The sequence below is a fragment of the Alosa pseudoharengus genome, unplaced genomic scaffold (assembly GCF_046254945.1).
Source record: "Alosa pseudoharengus isolate Yale_2024_CS ecotype anadromous, Long Island Sound unplaced genomic scaffold, YU_APseudo_1.1 YU_APseudo_1.1_scf_7, whole genome shotgun sequence".
Taxonomy (NCBI): Eukaryota; Metazoa; Chordata; class Actinopteri; order Clupeiformes; family Clupeidae; genus Alosa; species Alosa pseudoharengus.
This window is the reverse complement of record NW_027468859.1, coordinates 30076780-30098887: the sequence shown is the minus strand read 5'-3', so window position 1 is coordinate 30098887 and position 22108 is coordinate 30076780. Positions and strand designations below refer to the sequence as shown.

The 22108-nt window shown below is 40.7% G+C and overlaps 1 protein-coding gene across 1 annotated transcript; it reads left to right on the top strand.

The window, feature by feature from the left end:
• The first annotated feature begins 16170 nt into the window (after nt 1-16170).
• Nucleotides 16171-21259, top strand: LOC143109277 (uncharacterized). The gene is made up of 4 exons (XM_076271935.1): nt 16171-16302; nt 16426-16486; nt 19868-20209; nt 20967-21259. The coding sequence occupies exons 1-4, from the start codon at nt 16171-16173 to the stop codon at nt 21257-21259; spliced, it is 828 nt and encodes a 275-aa protein (XP_076128050.1).
• The last annotated feature ends 849 nt before the right edge of the window (nt 21260-22108 follow it).

Sequence of the window (22108 nt, the reverse complement as noted above, 5' to 3'; positions counted from 1 at the left end):
AATAAACAGCAGACCTTACCGAACACAAAGGTGTAAAGCAGTCCCCTGTACAGTTAGCCGTTCCAGAGTAATCCAGTTTTGAATTTGCAGTAAATTTCGACATGCATGGATGTCTCCAAATTTGGGCTTTAAGTTTTACAATGTGGTTAAATTGTTCCACATGATTTCATAACGGGCCAAATACAAAATAAATGTTACAAATATCGCCTAGATATTGGTAAATCAGAGGACAGCTGACTAAGAGTTTGTGAAAGTAGCCTTAATGATCACAAAATGCTAAGCATGCATCTAGGCTATTTGAGTTTCTTAAAGCTGAGCTGTGCTTAAATTGTTCAATACATGATTTCATAGCAGGCCAAATATAAAATAAATGTTATATATAGCCTAGATATCTGTAATTATTAGATGATCAGATGATTTACAGTTCTATGTAATATGTCATGTTTCATGTTTTTGTAATGTTTCATACAGTGATGCAGGTCTAGTGTTAATTTCGTCAGACGAGACGAGAGGAAAAATGTTCGTCAACAACCTTTTTTTCCATGACTAAGACGAGACGATGACAAGACTGCGCTAATGTCCTGAAACACTGACTAAGACTATCTTAAGATGCATTATTGTTGACGAAAGAAGACGAGATTAAAATGTTTTGCATGAAATAAAAACTAAGATAAAATTTCTCTTCCATTTTTCGTTTACAAAATGAGAAGACAGAATAGCTGTTACCTTTTCAAAATATTCCGAATGAGTTCATGGTTTATGCGCAGCAGCTTTCCTGTAGGCTAGTCTACGTGCTGTTGCTACAACCCTGTGGCTGCAGTAGTGTTAATTTTGTCACCTATTTTTAGTCTTAGTCTTAAGTCTTGTGACGAAATGTCCTTTTTAGTCTTTGTCATATTTAGTCATTCAAATATCATTTTTGTTAGTCAAGTTTTAGTCAACTAAAAGTCTCGTCATTTTAGTCTAGTTTTAGTCAAAAGAAAACTAAAGCTATCTTAGTCTTAGTCAGTTTTAGTCAAAACATTTTAGTCTTTTTTTATAACAAATTATTTGATTACCATTTCAGTCAAATAGTGTTTCACACATCAATTTTCTAACAATATTGTGTGTCCACAGGGCTACTCGACTGTTATAATTACTCATTCTGATTTTTTTGTCGACTTACCTGTGCATGTTTTTCAGTACATGCACAGGTAAGTCGAGCTACAGTTATAGCTCGGCTGGGATTTGGCCATAGACAGTAAAAGATTTGACTGGACCACTGTCATGATCTTCATAGACCAGTGTTTCACAAAGTGTGGTCCGGGGACCACTGGTGGTCCGTAAGCTATCCCAAGTGGTCCACGAGCAGACGTGGTAAAATATAATATAGATGAGTTGTTTGCAATATTGAACCAACTTGTATGTAAATTCAAACTGTTCTACAACACTGTCTATGTCAGATATGCCAGTTTAAATCATATGAATCCTCTGACACAATTAAACAAAGTGCAAAGACAATAAGCAAGGTGGTTCAGTGAGTATTGTGTAGGCTAATATACTGCTAGGTCTATTTTTTTTTTTTAGCTAGGTGGTCCGTGCGTTTCTTTTTTATTGATTAGTTAAGTGGTCCTTCATCTAAAAAAGTTTGAGAAACACTGTCTTGGACCCAAGTATGAATGTTTTACTCCGCCACGCTAGATGGCGATATGCGCCCAAACGCAACTCAAACTCTCAATCTTAGCTAACTTGCTAGCGAACTTTCCATATTAGCTTACTTGCTAGCAAACTTTGCATCATCAGTGTAACTAGTTAAATAGTTGACATTACTTGCTGAACATTTTCGTATTGACATTCTGGGGGATGTTAATTTGTATATGTATGAGAGAAGCTTCAACTTCTGGGTATGTAGCATTGTGGCATAAAGCCTAACTCTGGCAGAAATTTCCAGTGTTTTTGTTCCATGTAGTTTCCTGCTGCGCAGGTCTACTGCAGTGAAAAGGCTAAATACAACTTTGATCATTTTTATATGCTACTACTGTATAGTTAACTTTGGCCTTGGTGCCCTGACATGTGGCCTTTGTGCCCCCCACCAAACATGCCCAACTGAAGGCCAAGTGGCCGTGCCCCCAGAATGATGAAATTCCAAGCCTGCTCATACCCCTCCCCCACTACCACCGAGCACCCTCTCATCGAGTTTGTGCTCTTCAGTGCGCACCAGACTGTGATTGACAGTCAGATCTCACACAGCCCTGCTCTGATTGGACCAGAAGAACCGGGAGCTGTGGATTTTTGCAAAACAAATAACAGGCTCTAGGTGGAGGTAGAAGTGTGGGTTTTTTTCTAAAACCGGCTGATTTATGTTGTTCTGTCGGAGCATAGTGTTGGTTTCAGTGAATATGATCAAAAATGTTTTGCCAACTGCCGCTTTAATTGTGAAGAACAATGTCAAAGTTCGTGTTTCCACACCCGGCTTCAGTCACGGCTCCATATGAAACTCCCGTCCACACCTCCGTGCTGCTGACCCACTCCCTTGGCAGTGCTGGGAAAATCACAATGACAAGCACTCATAGAGATACGGGCTAAGCGGCAGCCCACTCACTCATCAGCAGGTGAGAGATAGTACTCCCTTTAGCCGATGGCAGTGCGCATCTCTGTGTCCCCCCTCCCCCCCACGGTCTCCATATGTTATCTTAATGAAGCGGAAGTAGATTGGGAACAAAATAGAACGTTCAAGCATTGTTCTTGTTTTTCTTGTTGAAGGGTCTATAAAAAGCATTTCTCCCAGCCCATGTCCCAATCATTCAATTCCCCCCGTTACCCAGTCCATTTGTCCATGTAATCAGTGCAGAGTTCTTGTCCCTTAATATCAGTGCTCAGACACATAGTTCAGCCCCCCAATCACACTTTACACAGAGACATACATTTAATGACAAGATGCCAACACCACAACACAGAAACTGATATGTGACATATCCCCTGACCATCAGTTTTGATTCGTTTTGTGAGGCTATCGACATCGCCAAAAAGGCTAGTGTCTTGTGCTTACATTGTCTTGAATGCCATCAGTAAGACTAAACATACCTTGAAACTGTCACTTCATAACTTTATTGAACAGACTAATGGTTTGTATATATAAACAATTGAAATAGATTATTATGACATGTAAACAGTTGATCTGATGTCTTCAATCGGTGATGATTTCAGCCCGACTGCAAAACAAAAGTGGACATACAGCATCAGATGTGCAAGGCTATATCAGCGATTCTATACTCCGTATTGTAAGTCTGTGTTGCACCAATGTGAGTTTCAAACAGTTATTGAAGGTAATAGAACTACATTGTGTTGCTTTAAAGCTTGTTTGGGCAGCTGGGGCAGTCCACTGGGTTTAGATGTATCATCTCAATGATAACATCAATAATTAACACCTCGCTTATCACTGGTCAAATCCCTCCTTCATTGAAGACTGCTATTGTCAAACCAACCCTGAAAAAACCTGGGCTGAACCATGATGACCTCAACAACTACCGACCCATCTCCAATTTACCATTCATTTCAAAAATTATGAAGAGGGTGGTGGCATCTCAACTCCAGGATCATTTGAAGGACAATGATCTGTTTGAGCCATTTCAGTCTGGATTTCGACCAAAGCACAGCACAGAGACTGCCTTGGTGAAGGTAACAAATGACCTCCTCTGCACAGCTGATGCTGGACTCATTTCCATCCTAATCCTCCTTGACCTGAGTGCAGCTTTTGACACCATATCCCATCAGCTGCTTCTGGAGCGTCTTACCAGCATTGGAGTGCAGGGCAGTGTTCATTAATGGTTCACCTCCTATCTCTCTGGCAGGACACAGCTTGTCCAGATTTTGGACCACAAGTCGGAGAGTGCTGCTGTCACAAAGGGAGTGCCACAGAGGTCTGTTCTGGGGCCCCTGCTTTTCATCATCTACCTCCTCCCACTGGGAAATATCCTGAGGCATGGTGTTCAGTTTCACTGCTATGCTGATGACACCCAGCTTTATATGTCCACCAAACCGACTGCCTCCCTTCCTCCTGCTGCGATGACTGCCTGTCTGCATGATATAAATCTGTGGATGACTAACAACTACCTGAAACTGAACAGTAACAAGACTGAATTACTTGTTGTTGGCTCAAAAACAACGCTGGCAAAGATGGAAAACAGACTCTCCCTATCTATAGATGGCTCCAACATTGCCTGCTCCACCAAGGTGAAGAGTCTTGGTGTTATTCTAGACAGCACACTTTCATTCACTGCCCATATTAACAGTGTGTCTCGCAGCGCCTTTTTCCATCTGCGCAACATCGCAAGACTGCGCCCCTCCCTCAGTCAGCAGAGTGCAGAAGTAAGGGATAATGGACGACACGGTGGTCTGTTCACAGAAGTTAATGCACGGTCGAGGTTGTAAAACGGCCCCGACGCGAAGCGGAGGGCCGTTTAAACCTCGTAGTGCATTAACTTCTGTGAACAGACCACCGTGGAGTCCATTATCCCGCTTATTCCACTGTTGCCACTTGCGCTGTGTTCATTTCCTGTTACAATTTAAACGTTTTAATCGCTAAAACTGTCTTGTTTGTAGAACTAATTTCTTCCGACACATATCAACTAATTTCTCAACTCACAGGACAAACTGCCGTTACTAGTTCTAAATGGATGGTTGCTACGGCCAAAGGCCAGTCGTTAGTTCTATTTCTCCCGTTGTCAAGCGGGCGTATCCCAAGATTCTGATGAACTTTAGCTTTGAAACATCGCTATTTTACTTAGCCTGCTGTCATCCATCTAGCTAAAAGCCACCTCCGTCATATGCTACAATGTTGCAATGTTCTGAACGTCTGCATTTTACAGCTCGGATGCAACGTGAGTTCATTTAAACTTCACGAGTTCGGCGAATTAATATACAAGTGTGATACGGCCAAAAAAATGGATCTACTTCATAGGTGTGCAGATAACATACGGTTAATGGTCGTTCTAAATTACGTAGGACAATGGGAAATTCAACCAAACAGTGGAATAAGTACTTGTAAACGCCTATGTTACATCCCGCATTGATTACTGCAATTCCATCTTCTCTGGCATTCCACAGAAATCACTCCACCGCCTCCAAATAATCCAGAACTCTGCAGCCAGGATAGTAACAGGCACAAAGTCCACAGGACACATAACACCTGTACTGTTGCAGCTACACTGGTTACCAGTTACCCAGAGAGTCCAGTTTAAGATCTTACTGTTGACATATAAGGCCCTGCATAATTTTTTCATATTTTGAAAAATTCATATTTTTTTTCCCCTTCTATTTGTTTTATCTGTAAAGCGACCTTGGGTGTCCTGAAAGGCGTTCTTTAAATAAAATGTATTATTATTATTATTATTATTATTATTATTATTATTATTATGTACTGGTCATTGACTCCGACTGAGGGTTGCTCAATGCCCACATGCTGCTTTGACATGTGATACATACAGGCACAAGTACACATGGTTACACACACAAATAAAATAGCTGATAACACAAAAAATAAATAAAAATGAATGAAAAATAAACAAATCAGGACCATTACAGCGATGACTTTTGAAAATCCTAATTATAGATACAATATTTTATATTATATTTCATAAAGTACACTCTTTTGACAATCATTTTTTTAAGTGGAATGATTACCAACAAGGAAATGCAAATGGTCAACAAATAAAAGAGAAAATGCAAACAAACAATTAGAAATGAGAACAATATACATGTGAAGAGAATGAGTTTTAATTCTTGATCTTTCAAGTTATCCTCTTGATGCTATATGCTTCTTGATTAATTTAAAAAAAAAAAATCATAATGATTGATTGGTGATTGGGTGAAATAATGAATCGATATCTATGGATATCTGTGTGTGTGGGAACATTTTGAGAACTGGGGGAGGTATTTCATACTGTTAACTCTCGGCATGCACACATGCACACACACACACTTTGGCAGATGAACATTGGTCTTTTGTAAAAAGTGAAACACATAAACAGAGTAAATAAGACCTCACAAGCCAGGTCTGACCTCTGACCCCTCCCTGCTCCACTATGATTGGCCCAGTTAGAAAAGGGTGTAGACAACCCTGTGCACTTTTGTTTTCTTCTAAAGGTTTTTGTGGGGGCTTCTAGCCAAAGACATTTGAGTCTTCAACCCAGAGTGAATTTAAGCAAATTGTGTTATTCCTTCATTACACTCTGGATAAAAATTTAATTTACATTTGTATAGTTATTATGAAGAAAGCTGAATGCTTTGGACATCCAGTTTTAGGGAGGACTTTCGTGCTTCACATTCGTCAGTTCCTTAGAAAACATTTTGAATTTGCTTCCTTGTGCAAATGCTTTTGGTGTTTTGTCTAGGCGTAAATGCGCTTCAAACATGGCCCAGCATCACAAATATCAATGCTGGTTTATCAGTGGAAGGAGGAGTTAGAAGTAGTTTTTTTATGTAGCCAATTGCATGCGACTTTCACATACTTCTTAAGTTGGCATACTTTACCTGTATTCAGTCAGACACTCAATCACAGCATGGAACTCTCTGCATCATATCAGCTGATCTGTGAGTTACGTCTACAATAATGTATAACTTTAATATATGCATTGAAATGATACCTGCCAACATTTAGCTTTTAAAAAAGCTTTTAAAACTTCTGCTGCTCTTACATAACTTGCACCACTATGCCACTTGCTTACTTAGGTCAAACAGAACTACCTCAGCCATTTATTGGCCTGACTTTGCACTATTATATTGACTGTCTATGCACAATTGCACAATTTCAACCCAATTTTGCTGCTCTTATTTCTTCATTGTATGTGCCTTCTTATTTACTTTTTTATTGTTTACTTGAATGTTATGTTTGTGGACTTAATTGGTAAAATATGTCTTTTCTTCACCGTGGGATAGTGAGAAACGTAATTTCGATCTCTTTGTATGTCTGGGCATGTGAAGAAATTGACAATAAAGCAGACTTTGACTTTGACTGACTTTTTACGCCCTTCCAGTTACACACTTTTCAGTTGCGCACATTCTTCCATTCCCGCTTCTGTCACACCCACAGCGCGAAAGTTCTAAATCAAGGGGGCCTTATAAAGAGGCGTGATTTTTTAAAATAGAGCCTGACTGATCCACCACCTCATTAATTTAGGTTGATATGAAAATGTGGAACGTGGACTTTCTTATTGACCTTCTGAATGCCATTTAAATCCAGAAAGTACACAAACCAGTCTTTGATTTTGAAAACTTAAGCATGGTGAACTGAATAGCGATAGGCCCAGCGTCAGCGTCAAGGGCGGGCCTTAGGGGGCCATGGTCTGTATTGATATTATTAAAAATCGGCCCTGGCATTTTCACCAACCAGCGGCCCACACGGGGACGCGCATGCACGCGCATGCATGTGCTCGAAACACACAGATATAACTTCACATGCACGGACATAACACGTTTGTAGCCCCATTGGTGATGAACTCTAACTTTAATATGCATAAAGACTGAACCAAGAACATGGATATATTAATGCACTAATCCAAAAAAAATGAATGCAATATGAAAATGAAAAAAGAATAGCCTAGAATACATGGAGTTCTATGTAACGTCACGAAAACATGCGTGCAAGAGGCAGAAAGCAGCATAGAACAGTGCTCTCCATGAAAAGAACAAAATAAGTTTTTGTGCTGAAAATTGCACCAATTCGAAATCACGATGGTTAGAGAATGTTCAATATGTTCAATATCTCTAAAGGAATGCATGTCTTCGCCAAAAATGACAAAATACTATGTTAATGCAAATGAACGGCAAACTCTGAAATATAGCCTGAAATGAGATGCTATCATTGAGACAACGAGGGACCAGGGGTATATAAAAAATTATGATTGTAGCTTACAGCAGCAGACTATTTAAGTCAAGTGTATAACGTTGTGGCACCAAGCGTCTTCTGCCCCACGGCTGCGCGCGAATGTAGTTTTGTTGATAAACGGGAAACCCATCAGAGCAGCCGCTCCACAAACGTGTCTTAATTAACGTCATGCATTATAGGACCTCTTTCTCTGTCGCCATCAGCATAAAGGCCTTCAAATTATCCTGTGACAATCGTGTCCTTAGGCGATTCTTGATGAATTTAAGAGTGGAAAAATTCCATTTGCATGCCACTTGAGTGACAGTGTTAGTAGGGATTAATTTGCTAACCATATACAGTTGTAGGCACAGGCAAAGAGGTTTAACTGCTGGAGAAGGAAATAGCAACAGATTGCACAATTCTTGCAGGTAGCACATTTCTTGCTCACCAGGTTTATTTCTGTATCTTCCTATATCTCCGCGGCATCATCAAAGTCCGACGCTTTGACTGTATAGGCCTACTCGTTTAGAGGAGACTTTTTCAGGCTGTCCCAGTACCTCTGTGAAGCTGGCCCCCCATGTTACTCAAAAATGATTAAAAACACTGCTATTCGTTTGTGCTACGTTTGTGCCGGTTTGTGCCGTAAAAATTATCGTTTGTGCTGTTAAGGGTTTTAAGTAATTAAACTTTACATTTTTCTGGCCAGTGACGTCACTCAGCCCCCCATACTTGTCCAAATTTCCCCAAAATAGTCTCAATCGTTTGTGCTACGTTTGTGCTCATTTGTGCCGTTAAAAGTAACATTTGTGCTACTATGTTTTTTAAGATATTCCACGTTATTTGTTACACGTGTGACGTCACTCAGCCCCCCATCAATGTCGAAATCTTTCCAAAATGGTCTCAATCGTTTGTGCTAGGTTTGTGCTGATTTGTGCCGTTAAAATAAACATTTGTGCTACTATGTTTTCTAAGTTATTATGGTTTATTTTTTACTCGCGTGAGGTCACCAGCCCCCCATCAATGTCCAAAACTCACCAAAATGGTCTCAATCGTTTGTGCTATGTTTGTGCTGATTTGTGTCGTTATGTCGTTGTGCAGCTATGTTTTTTAAGTTAACACGCTTTGTTACATGTGTGACGTCATTCAGCCCATCATCAGTGTCCAAATCTCCTCAAAATCGCCGCTGATTTGTGCCATTTAAATAAACGTTTGTAGGGTAGGCTACTATGTAAATTGTCCAGCGGCCTTGTCCAGCAATTGTAGCCTAGCTCATCACCCAGCCCCTCCATCAATGTCCAAACCTAGGCCTATAGCCTACCCAATCGTTTGTGCTGATTGCGCCGACATTTCTCCTATGTTTATTACACGTGATGCCCAGCCCATCAATGTGTTTTCTGTAACTATATTTTTACATTAGCCTACCAAGTTCTATCTGCTATGCGCATGACATCAGTCTCACACACACTGGCCAAATCGTCCCAAACTCTAGCCTACCAAATGTTTCTCCTGATCGATCTGAGCAGAAAACACAAGTGCAAGGAAGCTGTTTCTTAGGTTTATAGCTAAAGAGTAGCCTAATAATTTAGTCAACTTTATAAAGTGCTAAAAAGGCTACAAATGTACCTTTAGTTTTAGTATAGCCTACTGTCGTATGACTTTAATGTTTAAACATTATTTTGACAAACATACCAATTTAGCCTACCTTCTTGTCCATCTAAAATAACTCCTAGCTTTGCTGCCTCCTTCCTTTGCTGTTTGCAAAGTTTCATATATCCACGGTGGCCTTGGAGACTTGGGTCAGCAACAAAGCCTAAGTGCTGCTTGTGTGCACAATCCACTGTAATTCTGATGCATACAGTTATTGAAGAATACATTTGTTTATCTTAGAGAATATAGGCTACAGTGCAGTGATGAGTTATGGTAGGCTAACTTGGAGTGAATATACACACACATGGGAAATTATCTCTCGTAAGTCTCTCGTAGCCTACTCCGTAGCTGCGTGATAGTAGGCCTACGCACACTGCTGTGCACACCTGCAGACGCTACTGGCCGGAGAATGAAGTGGTGTTTCTCCACAGCTGAGTAATGGCCTGCAGGTTTATTCTGGTAGTGGTTGCAGTAATTCTGACGTTATGCACAAGCAGCTGGTGTAGGCTACTATAGAACCTTTGGCAGCACAAACAGCCACGTAAATAGTAGCACGTCTTTTCTTTTCTCGGTTAAGGTCAGCACGATATAGCTTTGTAAACAACACAAATGTTTCTTTTTTCCTTTTGTTTCTTTTTTTAACAGCGCAATCAGCACAAACGATTAGGACTACGATTGGGCATTGATAAGGGGGGGGGGGGGGGGGGTGCTGCTGGGTGATGTCTAGCATAGGCATACAACTGCTGAGCAACTTCTGCATAGTACACACACGTTTCTTTAAATGGCACAAATCAACACGCACGTAGCCAAAGCCATCACAACTATTTTGAGGAGATTTGGACACTGATAAGGGGCTGGATGACGTCACACCTGTAACAAAGCGTGATAACTTTAAAAACATAGCTACACAAATGTTATTTTTAACGGCACAAATCAGCACAAACATAGCACAAACGATTGAGACAATTTTGGTGAGTTTTGGACATTGACGAGGGGCTGGTGACGTCACGCGAGTAATAAATAAACCATAATAACATAGTAGCACAAATGTTTATTTTAACGGCACAAATCAGCACAAACCTAGCACAAACGATTGAGACCATTTTGGAAAGATTTCGACATTGATGGGGGGCTGAGTGACGTCACACGTGTAACAAATAACGTGGAATATCTTAAAAAACATAGTAGCACAAATGTTACTTTTAACGGCACAAACGAGCACAAACGTAGCACAAACGATTGAGACTATTTTGGGGAAATTTGGACAAGTATGGGGGGCTGAGTGACGTCACTGGTCAGAAAAATGTAAAGTTTAATTACTTAAAACCCTTAACAGCACAAACGATAATTTTTACGGCACAAACCGGCACAAACGTAGCACAAACGAATAGCAGTGTTTTTAATCATTTTTGAGTAACATGGGGGGCCAGCTTCACGGAGGTTGTCCCAGTGCATGGCGACATGTGTCAATTCCGACTGTAGATTTTCAACCTAGCACCTTCACTAAATTTAAGCAGACATTCTCTTATGTTTCAAAGTGCATTTGGGGGCAGTTTATTAGCTTTTATAAGGGGAAAATTCCGAGGATCAAGGCAGATCGGCAAGAAGTCCTTGCTTCATGTAGCCTAACTTTTGTAAACCAATAATAAAATAAAATATACAGGCAGCATATTTATTGTATTCCAATTTCAAACAATGCACTTTTAAATCATTTGATTGAATAAGGTTACAAAAGAATGTAGACTGATGTAAATATTGAGGGTCACCATGACTGTAGATGAACCATGAAGGAGGAAAAGGGAGTTATAGACAAATAGGGAGTTAAAGGGAGCAAAAAATAATTCTGTGGAAATGCATGGATTACAGTTGCTGCTACTGGAAGAATTCAAGATGGCTGCAAACGCTAAACTTTGTGAAGATACTGTCTGTATAAATCGTCTTGTAAGTAAACTACCAGTCCCAGTAAACAAAATAAAGTCCTGGCGACGTCCCCTAAAGGTCCCCTGGCGAACGTCACCTCCTCGACATTGTGTAGGGTTCCCTTTACGTCCCGCGGACCTCTTTTCGGGAGGTCTAAAAGACTTCCACGAGACTTTGAGAGGACGTCCTGTTATGGTCACCGCGACGTTATGCGCGCGACGTTTATATTTTCGCGATGGTAAAAAAAAAAAAAAAAAAAACATGAAGCGTGATTTAGTACTGTAGGCTATTACATCCTGTAAGTCTCAGCGTTGCTGGGAGAGAGGTAGACGGAACATGAACACGCATTAATGACTTGTTCTACAACTACACAATCAACTTTACTCACCTCATATTTTCACGCATGTATGAAATCACGTCCTCCGAATGCATTACAATAATGATGAGTAGACTTGGAAATTTATACCGGGCTAGGATGTCCTGCTTTGACATCTACGGTGTCATTTTCTTAATAAACTAATACGACGTTTTAATGGGCATATCCCGTAGCATATTGTTCAAAACATCATCAGAGTAGGTCAAGTAGATAAATTGTTCAAACCATATTGTTTCAAAATATTACAAACTAATAATAGCCAAAAATACTAAATGAATCGCAATGCATGCTGGGAAGCAAAACTCAACATGAAATAAGTACATGGAACATAGAATGCATTGACGTTATATCCACTCGTTTTCTTGGACCTGTGAGGGACAAAGAGGGACAGCCTATAAATGTAAGCCTATCTTCCTGGAACATTGCAGATAAAGAAAAATGTATCGTTTTCTCTAGGCTATGAATGCTCTTTGTAGCCAACTTTAAGATGAAATAAATAGATTCCAGATGTTTCTATTCTATATCATTGTTTTATTAATAAACAGTAAGGCTCTGGTGAGGCAGAGAGCTTCTGCTCCCCGTCAGAAATCTCATCGGATACGTGCACTCTTTGCTGTTTCCACAAGGAGCTGCTGTAACATCGGGGACAGCTATGCGTGACACTTTGAAACGCGAGCATGCGTCAAATAAATTACAATGACATTTAAACAAGTCATGAAGAAGCAGTAGCCTATCCTTAATTCTTCTGCAATGTAGCATTACATCTAGATCGTTTTGCTTTACAAATTAAGTAGTCACTTCTGTTGCTAGACAACCCTAAACAAATGCTACGTGGTCTGTTTTTAACATTTCTCTAGTTTTATTGCATCGTATTCAGCTCCAAAAGTCGGTTCAGTCCCAATTCGGCCGTGTGTGTGTTTCTGAAAATAAAACAGATAATAAGTAGGCTACGTGACTACGTTAAATAAACCACTGTCTATTTAGAGCATGTTACATGAGTCACGTAATGACAGTTATCTGAAGAAATGCGCATTGTAGGCTAAGCTAGAAGCTAAGAACAGCGACTTTGCTAACGTTACACCAAGCATCACATCAGCTAACATGAATTTGATAAAATCCCTTCCCTAGTTTGTAACGTTGATATTATGTTGATTTTCCATCCAAATCATCATTTTGAAAAGATATTGAAAAGTCATGGATTTATGGTTTACTGGGAAATTTTGACGTGGTGATTGAAACTTGCACCGCGCGACGACGTTTGAACTGTCCGGCGGGAGATCATTTTTGAGCAACAGTTCAGTCAGTAAGACGGACCAACGGTGTTCAGCACTCTGACAAGTTCGCAGCTCCACCTTAATGGTAAGCAAGCATTTATTTATGTAACGTTTATGTTTCATTGTGAAATTGTACTACATTAAATTCGGGCATGTGTACAGTCTATGTACGTTGTACTGTCTAACTTACAACTCATCCATGCTTGTTGGATCAAGTAGCAGCTAACGTTAGGCTAGCTATCATAGTTGCTGTTGCTGTGACGGTGGCATTAACGTTAATGTTTTATGTTACGTTAACGTTATGGCAGTCTCATTCATTTATATTAGGCCTACCTTAGTTCTCAGTAAGTTACAGTTTATTATATTCATATAATTTATATAAAACATTCACTAGTAGTGCTAGGCCTAGTATGTTACTGTCACAAATGTTAGGCTGAAGATGATGTGCTGCTGGTTAACGTTAACGTGGAGGTTTAGCTGACTTATGTAACGTTAACTCCTCGTAATCATGTACGGTTTTGTGAGTTTAATAGGCAAACTTTAGCAATATTGATATAAGTTAACTTTAAGTCACATCTGACTATCATTAACCGTTGTTCGGACGAACAGCGCGAATGGCTGTTGCTGCAAGCAAACATCATCAATGAGCTCACCCAGCTGGCTAACGTTAAATATACCTTGCGAAACTGAGTTATGCTAACACCATCTTCAGCCTGGCATTTTGACAGTAAACTCAAAAAACATACAGTATATATATAAATGATTATTCTAAAGTTTCACTTGTAAGTAGCCTTCAGTTTCAGTTGAAAATTGTTATCTAACACTGTTTATCTTTTCTTCTATTTCTGCTAGGTGCTGCTTCACTCTGCTACTGGTGGTGGATCAGGCTGACTGCAACCGTTGGTCTAACGTTAGGATGCAGCACACGAGAATTTCTAATCGGAAAAAAGTGAATAAATATACTTGCTTTTCAAACTGATAACAAGTTGTCAATGGTTATTTATGCAAGTTTGTGTAGCCTAAACCATACCTAGGCCTAGCCAAATTTATCCTGGCTGTAGATAAAGCAGGATATGAATTTCCCAAAATTACTGTATATAATATTACAGCACTGGTATTACTACTGTACTTAGTTACAGTATGATCCATAAGTACTGTGATTAAAAATACGGTAGACAATTCAATGCTGTATACATTACAGCACTGGTAGTACTACTGTAGTTTGCATTTACAGTATCAGGCATAGGTACTGTGATTTCATATACAATAGGTGTACTGTAGAGTGAAATACAGCAACTTGCTGGTTATTTGCTGCCAGCAAGTTGCTGTAAATTTTACGTTAAACTTTTTACAGTGTGAATAAACAAACGTCCCCCCCATGTCCCCGATATAACGTTATTGTCGGGTCCTTAGGAGGTATTTGAAATGACCAAATGCAAATGTCATCCGAGGGACCTGACAGTGACGTCCCCAGAAAGTCCTGCACCGGACGTCATGCAATATCCAAACGATAACTTGCTCCGGACGTCAATAAGGTCACAGGAACGTCCGCTAGAGAACATGACGTTCGGGACCAATCGGGGACGTCGTGAATGTCGGCATAAGGTCCGGGGGACGTCCCGTGTTTGTCGGGAGTGCTTTTTCAAAGTTCTCAATGTCTCGTTTTAAATGTCAGGGCCCTCGGAAGTCTACCAATGAAGTGTGGAGATACCTTGAGCTTCGTAAATGGTGTAAAACAGTGATTTATTTGCATGGCTATGCCGATGCCGAGGCACCACCATTGACCGCCTTGTTGGTAGCATCGGCTAACTAGCGCCAGATTTCGGAGTGCAGGGGACAAGCCGAGATGGGCTATGAGACATACGTTCACACTCGGTATCATGTTTCAAAACACTTTAGGTCAAAATCACACCGGAATTCTCCTTTAAGTCAATTGTTTGTTAGGCTATGTCATGATACACCATTGTACTGTAGGCCGTTCACTATTCAGTTCACCATGCTTACGTTTTCAAAAGACTGGTTTGTGTTCTTTCTGGATTTATGTTCCACATTTTCATATCAACCTAAATTAATGAGGTGGTGGTTGATCACGAACTTGCACGCTGTGGGTGTGATAGAAGCGGGAATGGGAGAACGCGCATAACTGAAAAGTGCGTAACTGAAGCGCGTAAAAAAGGGCTTAGGCACAAATGAGAGACTCCTAATTCACTACATTGGTGATGGAAAACCAACTAGCGCGTCAGAAAATGCACTTTAACACAGGACTTTATGACATTTTAATTGGCTAGAATCGTTCTGTTGATGGAAAACCGTTTTGACGCTTCTTATGTCGCTCAAAAATCATTTGAAAATCTGATGGAAAAGGGGCTATTGTAAGTCGCTTTGGACAAAAGCATCTGCTAAGAACTATAAACACAAATAAAATGCATTATGCCTGAAAATGGTTACATCCATCTATAGCGGGCACTATCGGTTTGTGGATTTGTGCAGGTTTGTGCTATCTGAGAAATGTCCTGTGTATAAATATATCAAGTTCAATTGGTCTTATGGGTTAAGCACACTCCAAAGAGGCCATCCATCCCCTCTGTGTACTGCTTTTTTCAGTATTACTAAATCATGTCACATGACAGGAAATTCTGTTTTCATTTGGACTAGGGCTGATTCTTCTGCTGGGACACACAGAAGGTAATTGCAACATATTCACCAAAATGCTATTGACAGTTTCTAACCAAGTTTAAGCCAAAGCCCCTGTAAACCAAAAATAAATATGTGTTTTAAGTTTGTCATACCACAAGAAAAGGTGTGTCTGGTTAGACGGCAGACCCCTGGTGTGTGTGAGTGAGAAAGAGAGAGAGCGAGAGAGAGAGAGAGCAGATTGAGCAAAAATAAAAATTCTGAATTCTAATGCTTGTCAACAGCAAGGACGCGCCTAGTTCTCAGAATTTCTCCACACAGCTGGGCAGCTGAAGGAGACTCAGTGACTCTGAGCTGTGAGGTTACAGACTCGTCCATAAAATGGACATTTCTCTGGTACAAAGCGGTTCCCTTCCGAAGAACTGTTCCATTCAATGAGGACTCTCCTATTTTTGATGACAGAAAGAAACCGCACTATGTGGAGCTCCTCTCAGACAGCAGCAGAGGAGCTGGAGGCTTCTACACTCTCAGCCCTGCTGCTCTTCAACACACTGGGAGTTATGTGTGCAGAGCAGAGGGAGGAGATCCAGCCTATCAGACAGACTTCAGTGAGATTAAGAATCTCTGGGTCACAGGTGATTGACTACAGTTGTTCATTTGTCTCAGGACAAATCCCTTTAGCATCAGACCATTTGTCTCCATGGGTTACCTGTTTCTCCTCCATGTCTCAGGTGTGTCTCCTCCTGCATCTCTGGTCATCAGACCCAACAGAACTCAACTGTTCTATTCTGAGTCTGTTTCCCTGAGCTGTGAGGTACAGGACAGCTCTACTGGATGGAGACTGAGATGGAGAACAAAGAAAGTGACATCAGTCGAAGACAGAGAAGACAATTTAGACTGTCCATATGGTTGGTATTCGGAAAGTGGAACCACTTGCAGAACTAAAATTCAGACGTTGCATGACAGTGGAGTCTACTGGTGTGAGTCTGAGTTTGGACAATACAGTAATGCTGTCAACATCTCAATAAACTGTAAGTATGTAATATAAGATGTGATAAAATATATATATATATATGAATATTTATGATTTTACTGTTATATACGTAGCTAAATGTTGTGCTATATGAATAGCGACCACTAGGGCGCATCAGTGTTTTGTAATTGGTTGAGTTCGCGTATGTAATAAAACCAGCCTAGAGGAAGGAGTGAACCAGCTAAGCGTGTGAGTGTTGCTCTGTCTGTGAATATAGAATTGTTTATAAAGACATTAGGAAGCAACATAACATTTATGTTTGAAGTTTGTGTATGAATGTTATGTCTTTACATGAAAGGGAGTTCTGACATTGTTCAACATGGGCCCAAATGTTCCGTATTTAGCTAGCTGGGCGAGGGGGCTTATGGGCCACATTTTCCAATAGAGTGTAAATCACCTGCAACTAGAGAAGTGTAAAGAACCCCCAAACCTATTCCCCTGGTTAAGTTGAACCCCCAGACTGTTCAGTTAAGTTGAACCCCCAGAAGTTGAGGAAGAGTAGAAATTAGTAAATTATTTAGCGATTTACTTAGACTTGCAATGAAAACAATAACAAAAAACCCAACCCTGATATTTCTTCTGAGAAATAATATGTACCACAATTATCAACACCCCTGGAAAATATAACTTAATGTAACATAGGCTTTTCCCCCATGTATATCTATGAATGTAAAGAAACATCATTTGTGTGCATGGTGGTCCGTGTAACACTTTGCAGTGCTGTGTTCTATTTTCAGAATTCACATGAAAAAATATGAAAATAGGCTTAAAATATAAATATCCATTCTTTAGGACGGCACAGTAAATGGGTAATTGATGCTTATTCTGATTTTCAATTGAGCACAATTACGGTTTTTTGTTCAGAAGTTGATGCGTCAATTTTCTAATTGAACCACAAGCACCGGGGGGAGAACACCATTTTTCATACAGGCTTGGAATGCACACTCGATCCCTTGTAAGGCATACCTGATTCCTTGTTCGACGCTAACCTGAGAACCGCTCGAATCCCACCCCAGTTCCTCCCACCTGGTGTTGACGTTGCCAATGACTAGCCTACATCAGGAACGGTGGAACCCTGAATTTCCCTCCCCCTTTGGACGGGTCACCCAGAACTTCAGATGCAGAGGGAGACATTGCTGCGTCCTGACACTTATGAGTAGACCTACGTGTTCTACTCATGTCTCACAGGTAGAGAAGAGCTGTTCTGGGAGGCTTTGGAGACCTACATGAGCATTACCAATGGACTTGAGCCGTAGTAGCCTACAGGCCAATGTAGGCTATTTGCTGTTGAAATGAATAAATGGATAAACTGATGAATAACTCACTGTTGTGTCTTCGTTGAATGAAACCTAGTCTAGCGTAAAGTGTTAAATAAGCAAAAATGCCCCATGTCAAACAGTGCTTGGGGTAGTCTATAGGCCTGTATAGCCTAGACCAGTGGTTCTTAACTGGTCTGGCTTTGGGACCCACAATTTCCCATGTTCATGAAGTCGCGACCCATATGCGACCCTCATAATAAAGGTGTACTTTATTATGAGGCATTTTCACTCATGTTCCAGCAATTGTGAACATCGCACACTGTGGATTCTGCACCATTTCGTCTCAATTTAAGTCTATTTGAAATAGGCGATTTCTTCTCTTTTTTTAACCACAAGCTCTGCGACCCACCCAGAATGGTTTCGCAACCCACTTTTGGGTGCCGACCCACCAGTTAAGAACCACTGGCCTAGACTTATGTTTAACGTCCCATCTCCCAAAAATCGGCGAAGTCTTATTTATTAATCTCTAAAGTAATGAGTCAAAACCATGAACAACTTCAGGCGGCGCTCTTGTCCACCATCTAGCCTGGCCCAGCTAGATGGTGTTCTCCCCCCGGTGCTCATGGTTCAGTCCAAACACAAGCGCAAAAAAGGAAAATTAGAAAATTGACACATCATTTCAATTTTTAACTTCTGAACAGAAATCCGTAACTGTGCTCAATTGAAAATCAAAATAAGCATCAACAACCCATTTACTGTACCATCCTAAACAATAGATAACAGATTTTTAAGCCTTTTAATTTTTATATTTTTTTATGTGAATTCTGTAAATAGAACATAGCACTGCAAAGCGTTACACGGACCCATGGTCTTAGACTCCATCATGGAATCTAAATCTTCCCCATAATTTGCCAAGACACTAAAACTGAACCATGATAGGATCATCCAGCAGGTCAATGAACCAAAACATTTGTTAGATCAACACAAAAATCGTCTATTGAACAGAAAATCAAGCTACTGCCAATGGCCATCTCAGTCTCCTGATCTGAATTACATAAAAACCCAGGGATGAGCCAGGGAGGATTATGAGAATCCCTGGTGGGCCAGTAACGTTTTGGGCACGGGTTGATTAGTTTGAGCTTAAAAAGCGCACAATATATTGTGTATAAGTTCTTTGCTGTGCCCTTCAGCAGCCTGGACTGTCATCACAGCCTTTCTTTTTCATTCCCTGTGGCCCTCCCCACTAGCCTGATGTAGCCATACTCAATTCTATTCAGAATTTGAGTCTGGTACTGCTTGACTGGGATGTGATTATGGGATATGTTTCAACCGATATAAGGGGAAAATGCCTCTGCACTCAATTGGATAGACCTAACCAATCAGAGCAATAAAATAGCCAACTGTGAATCTTGTAGGGAGAACAGCCAAAATATCTTCCTCCTCACTGTTTTAGTCGTTTTTTTAAAGTTATTATGCTGTCAATATGTTGTACAACAGCAGACAGCAGTTGGTTGGTTGCATCTTCATCAGAGTCCCTTACTTTGTAGTCTCCAGCTTTATGGGATGTCATAGAAGACTAAGGGAAAGAGTACAAAGGGAAGACTTACAAAGTATTAAATACAGGGGCACCAATACTTGTAGTACATTTTGTTTTTTCATGGTAAGACTGAGATAAATTGCCAAAAGATAATGTTTTATACCAACCTTACCAGGGGTGCCAAGAAATGTGGGGGCACTATATATGCTATTTCATGCCCCCCCCCCACCCCCCCCCAGGTTTGTAAAGGGACACATGGTATGTTTAAGCATGTTGTACATTTTTCATGAATGTAAACTTAAAATCTTTCTTTGAAATGAAAACTTTCAACTCCCCATGAATAGGGAAACCGAAATCAGAAATCAGAAATCCTCCACACAGCTGGGCAGCGGAAGGAGACTCAGTGACTCTGAGCTGTGAGGTTACAGACGCCTCCTTCAACTGGACATTCCTCTGGTACAAAGCGGTTCGAACTAGTGAAGATTACTACAGAGAAGGTTTTTTTATCTACGATGATAACTATTATGCAGCAGAGCTCCTCTCAGACAGCAGCAGAGGAGCTGGAGGCTCCTACACTCTCAGCCCTGCTGCTCTTAGACACACTGGGAGTTATGTGTGCAGAGCAGAGGGAGGAGATCCAGCCTACCAGACCGGCTTCAGTAATGTGGTGGCTCTCTGGGTCACAGGTGAGTAGCTAGTCCTACAGGTCAGTGTTTCTCAAAGTGTGGTCCGCAAACTATCCCCTAGTGCACCGCAAGCTATCCCCTAGTGGTCTGCAAACTATCCCCTAGTGGTCCACAAGCTATCCCCTAGTGGTCCACAGGCAGATGTGGTCAATTTTTTTTATATCAGTGTTTCTTTAACTGATTTATTCAAAGTTGCAAGTCACATACATGAGTTGTTTGCAATATTGAACCAACTATGTAAATTCAGTAGAGTATTATTTGAACTGTTAACATGCAACAGTTTTGCAACACTGTCTGTGGAGTCACGCCATTTTACACTTTTAATTTATGTCAAAAATGATTAGTGTGACCTTTAGAAGAGAATGTGGAGTACGAATACCTTACTCGTAACATAACTAGCATCAAACGGTCAAGACAGAGTTAGTAGAAGAGAATCAAATGAATTCTCTAACACAACAAGCAAAGTGCAAACTAGACTTGAAAATGGTTCAGCAAGTGTTGTGTAATGTATTGTTTATTTAAGAAGTTAGATGGTCTGTGAGTTTTTTTTATTTTATTGGTCAATTGGTCCTTGATCTGAAAAAGTTTGAAAAAGCCAGTTATAGGTGCTCATTTGTCTCAGTATGAACTCTCCAAAATACCAGACTGCCAGGGTATTTCTCTCCATGATTAATATGTTTGCTTCTTTCTCCACTGTGTCTCAGGTCTATCTCCCTCCATGAGTCTTAATTTCACCCTTATCTCATCTGTGTCTCAGGTCCGTCTCCTCCAGCCTCTCTGGTCATCAGACCCAACAGACCTCAGCAGCTGTATGTATCTGAATCCGTCTCCCTGAGCTGTGAGGGACGGGACAAGTCTACCAGATGGAGACTGAGATGGTCACCAGGGTCAGAAAACGTCAATGTCTGTCCTAATGGATGGACATCAGAAGCAGGACCCACATGCACCAATAGTAGAATACAAAGCGCGGATGCAGGAGTGTACTGGTGTGAGACTGAATCTGGGCAATATAGCAATGCTTTCAACGTGTCAATAAAACGTAAGTATTAAAGAAAGTTTTACTTTACTTGACAGTATCGACATAAGAGTGACATGACACTGTCATGAACATAGGACACTGTCATGACACATGAACCCTAACCCTAACCTTAAACCTAACCCTAATCCTAACCCTAACTTGTTATGACAAAAACTGAATGTCACTTAAAATAACAGAAGCGTTATGTCATAAACGTTTATGACTTGTTTATGACACATTCATGACAGTGTCATGTCACTCTTATGTCGATACTGTCAAGTAAAGTGTAACCGAAAAAACAAATCACATTTATCAATGTGTGTACTGTATAATATACAGTGTGTTATATTATGTTGTAAGTAAGCATTGGACTGCAATCTAGGGCAATACTCCTGTGACCTGTGCTTATGTCACGTCCCATGTGTTTGATAGTTACAGTTGTAACCCAGAGCTTTGTCATAACACATGTTACTGGAAAAACTTTCAACAGAGAAACCCATTGCTGTTCTCAGTGCTTCTACGGACAGTTGGCTTGCTGAAGGAAACTCAGTGACTCTGAGCTGTGAGGTTTCAGACACATCCTTAAAGTGGACATTCCTCTGGTACAGAGCAGTTCCCTACAAAAAGGAATTACCTCGTTTGAAACACGGATGGATCAATTACAATGCAAAGCTCCTCTCAGACAGCAGCAGAGGAGCTGGAGGCTCCTACACTCTCAGCCCTGCTGCTCTTCAACACACTGGGCTTTATGTGTGCAGAGCAGAGGGAGGAGATCCAACCTATCAGACAGATTTCAGTGAAGTCATACCTCTCTGGGTCACAGGTGAGTAAAATATTCCCACAGGTGCTCGTTTGTCTCAATATAAACTCCCCCTGAATGC

What these genes read in the sequence shown, in the direction of transcription:
- LOC143109277 (XM_076271935.1), top strand. Translation starts at nt 16,171, where the DNA reads ATGTGGAGCTCCTCTCAGACAGCAGCAGAGGAGCTGGAGGCTTCTACA. An exon ending in AGCCTATCAGACAGACTTCA is followed by an intron (nt 16,303 to 16,425) that starts GTGAGATTAAGA and finishes TCCATGTCTCAG; the next exon opens with GTGTGTCTCCTCCTGCATCT. An exon ending in GGTGGCTCTCTGGGTCACAG is followed by an intron (nt 20,210 to 20,966) that starts GTGAGTAGCTAG and finishes TCTGTGTCTCAG; the next exon opens with GTCCGTCTCCTCCAGCCTCT.